General features: G+C 43.7%; 1 protein-coding gene across 1 annotated transcript; it reads left to right on the forward strand.

The window, feature by feature from the left end:
* Positions 1-18: 18 nt before the first annotated feature.
* Positions 19-10,503, forward strand: GCHFR (GTP cyclohydrolase I feedback regulator). The gene is made up of 3 exons (XM_081210786.1): positions 19-159; positions 5,141-5,235; positions 9,736-10,503. The coding sequence occupies exons 1-3, from the start codon at positions 124-126 to the stop codon at positions 9,914-9,916; spliced, it is 312 nt and encodes a 103-aa protein (XP_081066912.1). The 5' UTR covers positions 19-123; the 3' UTR covers positions 9,917-10,503.
* The last annotated feature ends 36 nt before the right edge of the window (positions 10,504-10,539 follow it).

Genomic DNA, 10,539 nt, shown 5'->3' on the forward strand with positions numbered 1-10,539 from the left:
TTGGCTCCTCGGAGCGAGGGCGTGGCCGCGGAGTGGCAGGATGTCACGTGGGCGCTGCGCTGCAAAAGCGGGGCGTGCGGGAGCGGCGGCCACCTTGAGGGCAGCGCTTCGCGGCGGGGCATCATGCCGTACGTCCTCATCAGTACGCAGATCCGCATGGTGAGCAGCTCGGGGGGAGCTCTAGGTGGGCTTGCCGGGATGGTGCTGAGCAGGAGCCCGTCGGTGCCCATGCCCAGGAAGGCGAGGGGCGGCCCCGAACGGGTTGCTGCCCGCCCGTGTCCGCTTGTAGAGGTGGACTGGGGCGCGAGACGGAGTTGATCCCATTTGCCTTGCAGGAGGTGCCGCTGCTTCCCGGCTATAAAACAGCGGCCGGCCCTTGTTTCTTGCTTTGGCCCCTGAGCGTGCATAAGTTTTTTCGGATCCCGATGGGGCTGTTTCTTTCTGTGCTGTTTAGGGCTGGTGGCGGTGTCATTGGCAAAACCCCCCAGGGTGGCTTTGTGATCTCGGCATGGATCGAAACATACCTGGCTGTTTTCTGGTTGTCTTCCTTTTTCAGGGATGCCACCTGCTAAAGTGTCCAGGGTAACTTAGTGCAGCAGTTCTCAACGGATGCTCGACAGGTGGCTCCTTCCGCCGAGCGATGGTCCCGGAGGTGGTCTGTCTGTTAACATGACCCTACTGTGGATATATCCCAGTGTATCAGACGGGTGACAAGTTTGCCCTTTTGATGCTAAAAGTTGCTCTTATTCAGGCTGAGGAAGCAACCAGTGATTCTGTAGAATAGTTGCGTGATAAGACAGTTTGCATGTCCTAGATTACAAACTGATAGCGCTTACTTTTTGTCTCCTTGACAAAAATAACGGACTGAAGTCCAATAATGTATGTTGTAGCTTTGCATGACAAACAGCTTGAGTCTGATGTAAATTTAGACAATGCTGCCAGAAGTTCTGTTACACGTGTGAATGATTAATACTGCTTACTTATGTAGAAGATTTTAGTATTCAAATCGGTACATTATTGTTGTTATTCTTACGACAGCTCCACAAGGTAGGGCAGTTTTATTACTCGCATATTGTAGATGAGAGGCTGCAGCTCAAAGAAAGTGGTTAGGTTAATATTATCTATTTTCATGCCTGAGGTAAGATTTGAACCAAGGAATTCCTGATTCCTATATTAGACTGTTAGCTACTGTACTACACTAGCTCATCCTACAAAAAATGGTAGAAGGCTACTATTTTGTATATTGTAGCTTTTCTCCTAGGAGTTCAAAACAGCATATATGGTGCTCCTTCTTTCTATCCTCAAAACAGACCTGTGAGAGGGGCATATATATGTATGTACAGTATGTGTATATGCAGGCATATATGTATATATGTATTTATGTGCTTGGTGATTTGTATGTGTATGTGTATATTCCTAGATGGAACCAAATGAGCACATTTAAAGCTGCTTGATGCATTATATTTTATCTGCACACTTAAAAATGTAATGTGACGCAAACCCCAGGGAAAGGACCAGAGCTAAGTAGTAATGCTTATGCTTTGCATACAGAAGGTTGGAAAACACTGTGAAATTGCATACCCTGTGATATTATTTCAGCACTGCTCAGTCTGTAAATTACAGTGGAAAGATTCCATGCCATTGTAACTCCCATTGTTTGCAACTTGTGTACATAATGCAGATTAGGCATATCTTCACTCACTCTTTCCCATAATTTAGGCTGGAATCCTAAACACATCTGAGATCATGCATCGTTAAACTTACTTCTGAGTGGATATTTATCGGATTGTACTGGGCATGGAAGGGACGAGGCTGGGCATGGAAGCCGCATCTCCTAGCCAACTGAAAATGTCACTTGGCCTTTGCTGAGCACTGCCCCCACACATTCCAATTTATTTTTGCCCATAAGGACTAGAAGCTTGAGTTAAAAAGCTAAGGGAAAGGAAAGGAAAACTGTAAAGCTGAATTTCTGGTCCCAGCGCCACCTTTTGTACTCTATGCTTTTGTGGAATCTCAGAATACCGACAGCTTTGTATATGGTGGCACGTATACCAGTTCTTTTCTGCTTTACTAAGCATGCATTACTCCTAGGTTTGGCTCTGCTGCTGCACCAGACCCGCATAGAGTTCCCTCAACCTGCAGAAAGCTTATGTAGTGATTAAACTGTGACCAGTCTTGGTTGAGCTGTTGCTCTGATTTGCTTATAGGGTGGTTGTATGACTATGAGCATTCATCTTGATTTGCTTTCCTTCCCATTATTCAGTCATTTATCCTACATTTCCCTGTGCATTTCCATGTCGCTTTTTGAGCTGCAAAAAGTGTGTTAAGAAGTGAATTTGTTGCATCGCACCAACCTAAATCTCTGATACATGCTTTAATAATAATAATAATAATACCCCACCCATCTGACTGGGTTTCTCCAGCCACTCTTGGGTGGCTTCCAGCACATATAAAAACATAATAAAACATCAAACATTTAAAAACTCCTGATATAGGGAAATCCCTTTTGCAAAATAATGACTGTCGGGAAGCACTTTGAGTCTATCTTTTTTAATGTGCTAATCTCAACCTGAGTGACTTCAGGCAAAGGGAGGCAGGCACTGTGCAGATGTATCGCTCTGTTCTTGCTGGGTAGAGACTCTAGCAGAGTCCCATTATATTCATTGCAGGGGCCTCTGCCTGCCGGCCAGAGTATCAAACTGCATGGGCTAGGTGTATTGAATGTTAGCAAAGGAAAGAAATGGAGTTACAAAACAACTGGATACTGAGTGAAGAGTGGCAAAGGGCAACGTGGAAGAAACTTCCAGTCATTTTGATCTGTAAACACAAAGGCAGTGTGTTGCAGTGCATAGTGAATCAAATGGAGTTGCACAATTGTGCTTTCAAGATCGAATAAAAGTTAAAAAGTCCAGTTCCTCTCTGATACACAAATGGATATTCTTGCCCTCATTTGTTATGAAAAGCTCTATCAAGTTTCACCTTTGCTCCCTTGTGTCTCTGTGTGGTACACTCTACATTGCAGCACATTAAAAAAAAGTTTTAAGAAATCTGTAGTGGATCCTGTGGGATAACCAGCCTCAAATAACCTACATGCTTAGGTCTAATTTATGCATGAAGGGATTAAGACCATAGAGTAAGCTGTCTTGCAAGGCTTAGCCCACCTTGGGCGGGACTAGGTAATCAAGACTTTGTTTCTGTCAGCCTACCTTGGTTGCTCGAAGCTCAGACCGCATGGCTTTAACAAGCCTTTCTTGAATTCCTATACAAATAATTTAGGAACTTTTACCACTGTAACTAAGTCAGGTTTACTGCCTGCAACTTCTTCTGAATGCTGTGTGGAAAAGCACATGAATATGATATTTGCAGAGTTTGTAAGTAAACCATTTTTTAACTGACCAAATGTGTGGTCTTTTTCTATGATGAGGAAAAAGGTTTTTTTTTTTTAAATTTACAGGGGGATAATTTAAAGGTCTAGAAGCCTATATTTCCATGCTTTACTTTGCTGCATATTTCGTGATGTTAAAACTCTGCTGGGGTTCTCTCACCAATGAGTACTTGCCCCAGACTTGGATCTTGGCATCTAGAAATTCTCCTTTTTATACCTACAGTATTTTTCCCTTGCCACCAACATATCACACATTTGCTTAAGCAATAAACAGCACAATCCTACTGTTTACTCAGAAGTAAGTTGAGTTCAGGGTGACTTGCTCTCAAATGAATTTGTTTAGGGTTACACCCTCAGTATGAATAAATTCTAGCTTTCTATAGGAGGCTGACTTTTTTATTTGCAATGCATATTTTGTAGAAAACAAAAGGGGAGCAAATTTTGAGCAGCTTTAGAACACTGGCTAGACCATTAACTAATATGAATAAAGAGGGGGGAAACCATAGGGTGACAACATTTTGTTGTCTGCCTACGGCCATTTCAAACAGTGCAAGTTTCTCTTTCCCAAATACAGTCCAGGGATGTACAAAGCTCATTGGCCAGTTCCTGCAGCACTTGGTCCCTTTACTCAAAGGGCTTATAAAGCTGGAATGCCAAGTCATTTCCTGGACAAATTGCCCAGGAAACGCTGTTGCACTGAATATGTTTTCTGCTGGACAAGAGGGTTTGCGAGGTCATTTGGCTGTGGCGTGCTCTTGTAGACGTTGCTTGACGTTGAGCGCGAAAGAGCTCCTTCGTGGTTTCTGAATACCATAAGCTGTGGCAGTTGCACTGTTTTCTTTCCCTTTCCTGAACCGTGGTCTGGTCACACAGTGGACCCTTTTAGCATTGCAGCCTCTTTGTCGTTTACATCAGGCACAGCCATTGTGCCTAATGTTTGGCAAGCATCTTGATGCTTTGGGGTAAAAGGCAGGTTGCTTCTTAGCATATTTTGAGACTTCGTTGTCTGAACATTTTAAAGCAGTATATTTGCAACTGCAAAGCGGCTCCTTTGAGATCTAAGTAAGATTTTGCAAGCATTCAAATGGTTCACCTTTAGCTTGTGGTGAGTAGGAAGTGGCTCCAGGCAATTAGTCAAAGATGCTGCTGCTTCCGCTGCCGCTGCTGCTACTGCTTCTTCTTCTTCTTCTGTGGAAAAGAAGTGGAAGTGCTCTCTGCCTCTCTCCCTGCTCTCCTTATAGGTTGATACGACTTGTAAGTTTGGGCAGGCAGGCTAGTAAAAAATGTGGCTAGTGATCTTGGTTGCAGCTAAGGCTGGTTCAGCTTCCTAAGTGCCTCTAAGTAGCATAACTGTTTAAACAGTTATTCTTCTAACCCTTCACTGCATTTCTCTTCTCTCTAGTTAATCAGAATTTTAGCATAATAACTAACTTGGCAGGATAAACGATGCATATGGAAATTCTGGTGTCCCTTGTTCAGCCTGCAGGAGGAGCTCTAGCAGAATGTTTCGTTTTGCATGCCTGCTGTGTCCACCTTCCTGGGCCATGCATTGAACAGCATAAAAGTCTCTAAGTCACTATAAATAAAATTGTCATTGGATTAAGGAAAAAATAAGAGTAATCAATCAACATCAGGATGGCCACAAGTTCCTGACCCTTGGATTAGATGGATTAGACACTCTTGCTAGATTGACTGAATGAATGTCCTGATCCTAATGTGATTTTCAGTAATGAAACTGGGTATTTCTCCCTGCAGGAGGTCGGGCCCACCATGGTTGGTGATGAGCATTCTGACCCAAACCTGATGCAATACCTTGGGGCCACGAAAAGAAACATGCTGGGGAACCATTTGTAAGTATTTCTGTGGGTATTTGATCTCCCATCTTTTGGCTTCTCCATCCTTTGGTTAACCAGTCAGAGATTTTGATAGTATCACGTGGCTTTCGCCTTTTGATTTTGCATGTGCACTGCAAATACAATACTGATGGGCAATTCACATGCCTTTGTGTTCATCATGGGATGCCTGCGGTATCAAATAGTGCCTTCCATGTGTGAATAGGCCATCACAGCTACAGCACTGCAGGCAAGATGTTTCTATCACCTCTCAAACCCAAGGTTTTTCAGTGGATTTCAGTCCACACATCCAGTTGCTAGTCTAAATGAAACAAAAATAAAGTAACAAGTGTAGATAAGCCAAGTGAATATGAGAACCAGACTTCAGTTTAGTTTTTAGGCAATACTGAGTTCAATAGACCAGTGGTTTGACTCATACAGTGTAAGGCAGTTTTTTATATGTTCATATGTGAATTGGAATCTAAACATTCAGAGGCACAGTGAAAAGTCCATTACATAGCTGTCAACGTTTCCCTTTTTTAAAGGGAAATTCCCTTATGCCAAATAGGATTCCTCGCAAGAAAAGGGAAGAGTTGACAGCTATGGTCTATTACTAACTCAGTGTCTACATTTTATGTCAACATGTGGAGGGCACCATGTTGGCTACCCCTGATCTAAGTGGTTAAAAACATTTCCTCACACCTCATCTATGGCCAAACCGTGCCCTGCTGGTCACCTTCATCATTCAGCTCTGTGAAAACTCCGTGTATTCTTTAGGATTGATGGAACACTCCACCTTGCTGCTGAGATGTTTCCTGGACTTCAATCCAAAGTAAATGAAGAGAGTCCTCTTCAGGCCTATCTGTGGTTGCTGGATCCACCCCTTCCATCTCGTCCCCTGCTGGCCCCGCCTCTGCTATCCATACATTAGGGAGGGGAAAATCTGAAGCAAGAAGCCTGCTGTATACTTGTACACTTGCAGGTCAGGCTCTCTTCTTTAGACCCTTCCACTCAATGCATGGAGGGCAGGGCAATGGGGTTGTGACCAGCGAGTGTGGCCCCACTCTTCCTCTCATGCAGTAAACATCGTGTGAGGGCTTAATGCCAGAGTAGGGTTGGAACAACAGTAAAAAAAATAAAATAAAAATGAAGGCCCACTCATGCTGAGAAATTTCAGGAGGAGTGTTCCAGCCACTGCCCCTTGCAGAACTTTCTTCTTGCTTCAGCCCCTAAATATATAGAAAGCTGCCTTGCACTGAGTCAGACCACTGGTCCATCTAGCTCTATATAGCCTGCACTGACTGGCAGCAGCTGTCCAGGATTTAAGATGGAGCTCTTTCCCAGACCTACCTGGGACATTCTGCATGCAGAGTAAATGTTCTACCACTTCCTCATCATTAGTTCAACTTCTGCCTTGTGCATTTTCCCCTTCCTGTCCTCAGTCTGTTTTCAGTCTGGTGTTCCTTTGACATTCTCTCAAGTATGTCAGAAGCCCTTTTCAGGTGTTATAATCTCCTCCACAAGTAGCATTGTGTGATGAAGAGCACTCAAAGCTTTGGCCCACCATCACTGTTCCTGTCGCCCTCCAATGCTGGAGAGTGAACTTCTGAAGCAGGAAGCCTCCTATACTTGTGGAAGGCCCCCACACAATACAGAACCCTGTAATTACGATTTAAACACACAGTTTTGAAGGTGATACTTTATTGTTTCATAACTATAAGGTGAGACTGAAAATCTCTTGAAACAAACAAGTATTTCAGATTTGAAGAAGAGGAAAATTAAGGAACATTTTTCTCCCACATGAACATTTACCTCAGAGATAAGAACTAAGAAATGGTGAAGAAGAACTAGCATTTCCCCCCTGTCATTTATAATCATGCCCTTCTTAAAACCACAATGCACTCTTAATGATGTTTTCTGCTCTTTCCCTTCTCATTGTCATATTCCCTGATCGTGCAGTTTATACTTGAAAGCAACTATTTTACTAGCAGAGAAAAAGTGATTTAATGTGTAAAATTGCATTGCTGAAAAATGGCATTTGTTGGAAGCACCAGCTTGTCTTGAGAGGCCCCCTAGAATTCTGATCAGCTGCCTTCCTGCAAGTGCCTTCAAGAAAGAGTGAGGACCTTTAAGCCTTGGGTGATGAGTGTGGCCCTCGAGGCCTCTTTTTGACCCTTGAGACTGTCCCTAGGCCAAGCCCCCTCCTGCCGCTGAGTTCTTGTGCTCACCAGAGAAGTATGGCAACTATGTGGTGGGATGTAACAACAACAACAACTTTATTATTCATACAACAACAGCAACAACAACAACAACAAGAACTTTATTATTCATACCCCGTCCATCTGGCTGGGTCTGCCCAGCTATTCTGGGCAGCTTTCAGCATATCTAAAAACACAAAACATCAAGCATTAAAAACCTTGATGCGAGAGGAATCTTACCTGAGATCTTGTTTTAGATATAGTCAACATGGTGCCCTCCAGAATTTGTGAATTGCAACTCCCATCAGCCCCAGAAGGCAGAGCCAATGGTCAAGGATGATGGGGTTTGTAATCCAGAACAACTGGAGGGCAGCACGTGGCCTTTCCCTGCTCCAGGGCTTGCTGTGAGAAGTGTCACTCCCTCATGTCAACTTTTGTATTTGTCTCTGGCTGACGTGTCTCCAAACATTGCAAGTTCTAATTCTTACCCCATCCATTTCTAGGATGCAATCAATGTTTAGTCAGTGGATGCTTTTCCTGTCTCCGTTGCCATGGCGAAAAGCTGCGTAGCTTGCCTCCTCCCTTTTGTAATTGAAGAGGAGGAGGGGGAAAAACAAAAAACAAACCTGCCTTGGTGGAATGTAGGTCTATACTTGGCATCTTTGCTGTGGGTGTGAAAACCTGCATTCCAGGAAGGTTAAGTCAGAGGGATCAGTTCAGAGAACCAAGTAGGAACACAACCAAGGGAGGCCTATTAAACTATCAAGGCAGAGATTGAGCCATGCTAAGGGAAGATTGCTTTTCTAAGCAATTATGGCGCTCTTCAAGTTGTAAACGACTTGTGAAGGGCATATCTACAACACTTAAAGTGTTATAACTAAGTAGCTTTTAACTGTATTAAAAATCCAGTTGCACTAAATGATTATGCAGGTAATCCACTATTTCAGTAAAATAATTCCTGTTAGTTTTAAAGCAGATGTAGGGAACCTGAGGCTCTCCAGATATTGTTGGATTCTAGCTCCAGCCAGAATGGTCAATGTTGAGGGATGATGGGAGTTCTGGTTCAGCCGGAACTGGAAAGTCACACGTTCCCCACCCCTGTTTTAAAGATGCAAGTGGATGGTTTTTTCATTGAAAAAAGTATTTTGGAGTAAGCCTGGAAATCTTAAAACAAGCATGCATCAGTTGGGATTACAAATGTAGTTAACAAGAAAGTACCTAAATAAATGGAGATTGTGTGGCTTGAATCTGGGTCATACACAGCCATGGATTTCCCCACGGAGCAAGACGACCTCTCATCTAGCCCAAAATATGTGGCACGGACCACAGAAATGTCAAAAATGTTTCGGCCGGCGATGTTAATTATCCTTTATTAGTTGGGATGTATCAAGAGCAGAGTCGATTTGGATTCCCTTGTTAATTTCTTCTTATCAGTTAGATTCCCAAGTTGTAGGCCGTCCTTCCTATTTCCTCATTCTTCAATGGGCATTTTAATGTTTCTATAAGTGATCCCTAAACTGAAAAAAGAAAAGATACGCTGAAGATTCCACAGCCAAGTTCAACTCCAAACTTGCATTTACAATTGGTTTTGACCTCACTCTGCCATGAAGTGTGTAAGCTTCATGCTAATCCTATCTAGATCACCCAATACCCAAGTTGGAAGAGCTGATGGGAGTTGTGGTCCAAAACATCTAAAGGGCACCAGGTTGGATAAAGCTGCCCTAGATCAGGGGTCAGCAACCTTCTTCAGCCGTGGGCCGGTCCACTGTCTCTCAGACCATGTGGTGCACCAGACTATATTTTGAAGAAAAAATATGAATGAATTCCTATGCCCCACAAATAACCCAGAGATGCATTTTAAATAAAAGGGCACATTCTACTCATGTAAAAACACGCTGATTCCTGGACCGTCCGCGGGCTGGATTGAGAAGGCAGTTGGGCCGCATCCGGCCCCCGGGCCTTAGGTTGCCTACCCCTGATCTGGATAGTGTGATTGGTCTGTATGGGGTCTACTACTAGCAAATCAGAGGTTAATCTAACCCCTTTCCAGGCACAGGAGGAGCTGGAAAGAACTACCTTTGGTCCCAAGGCCTGAGGTTTCCCAACCCTGTCCTAAGTCTTCCAAAAAATTGGGATGGCAAAGCCGTGGGCATAACCCTGATCCGCACCACTTTACACGTCCAGTTACTTTCTAGGTTTAGATTGTGCTGTCAGAACCTTGATGGAATTTGGTAGCCTTCCCCAAGTGGCGGTTACAGTTCAGCTAAAGTTATTTGGGAAACTGCTTCTTCTCATTGTTTCCACATCTTGTTTACAACAGCTGGGAATACTATGTGCACGATGCCCCTCGGATCGTCTTGGACAAGCTGGAGAAGCGTGGTTATCGCGTGATCAGCATGACGGGAGTGGGCCAGACACTGGTGTGGTGCCTCCACAAAGAATGTACAGAGAACTCTGATTTTCTCTCTGCCCAAGATATTGCTGTAAATCGCCCAGCATAGTCCTGCCTTCATTTTCCAGCGTGTTACTCGTTTTAAGGCATTATGAAACATAGGTACCACTACCACAAGCGCATCATAGGAAGGTGGCCCAGTTAGGGCTGGCGTTGGCCTGAAGAGATCAATCCTTTTTGAGCATTAATTGGAACGCCAATCCTGAACTGCCAATATAGCAGCATTATCCTCATTTGTTCCTGTTGAATGATGAAAAGCTGGCATTAAAGTAACTCTCTCAGGCCAGAGTGGCTGGGGGGAGAAAAGGCCAAGCTTATAAGTTTGTTCCTTTGCTGAGAAAGGGGCGGATGCTGCTGCAGAACAAGTTGATCACCAGTAAGCACAGCATATCTCCAAGATGAAAATAATCTAGGGTGTACTCAAGTTAACGAGTATGAATAGAATCCTGAATGTGGTTTTTTTAGTTACCCCTTCTATATGCAAACTGGAAAATGGAGGCGAAAGGTCCTGTAAATATTTGAACATCAGTTTTGTAATTGTACCAGTCCATTCATTGCTGGGATTATTTGGAACTGTGTTTATGCAGTAAGCCGTTCTTAAAATAGCTGGCAAAATAAAATAATTTAACAAACAGACTTCACATTGTCCAGAGTTTAATTCCTTTGAAGTAG

The sequence above is a fragment of the Podarcis bocagei genome, assembly GCF_964188305.1.
Source record: "Podarcis bocagei genome assembly, chromosome: 1".
In the NCBI taxonomy this organism is placed as follows: Eukaryota; Metazoa; Chordata; class Lepidosauria; order Squamata; family Lacertidae; genus Podarcis; species Podarcis bocagei.

What these genes read in the sequence shown, in the direction of transcription:
- GCHFR (XM_081210786.1), top strand. Translation starts at nt 124, where the DNA reads ATGCCGTACGTCCTCATCAGTACGCAGATCCGCATG. An exon ending in TCAGTACGCAGATCCGCATG is followed by an intron (nt 160 to 5,140) that starts GTGAGCAGCTCG and finishes TTCTCCCTGCAG; the next exon opens with GAGGTCGGGCCCACCATGGT. An exon ending in AACATGCTGGGGAACCATTT is followed by an intron (nt 5,236 to 9,735) that starts GTAAGTATTTCT and finishes TGTTTACAACAG; the next exon opens with CTGGGAATACTATGTGCACG.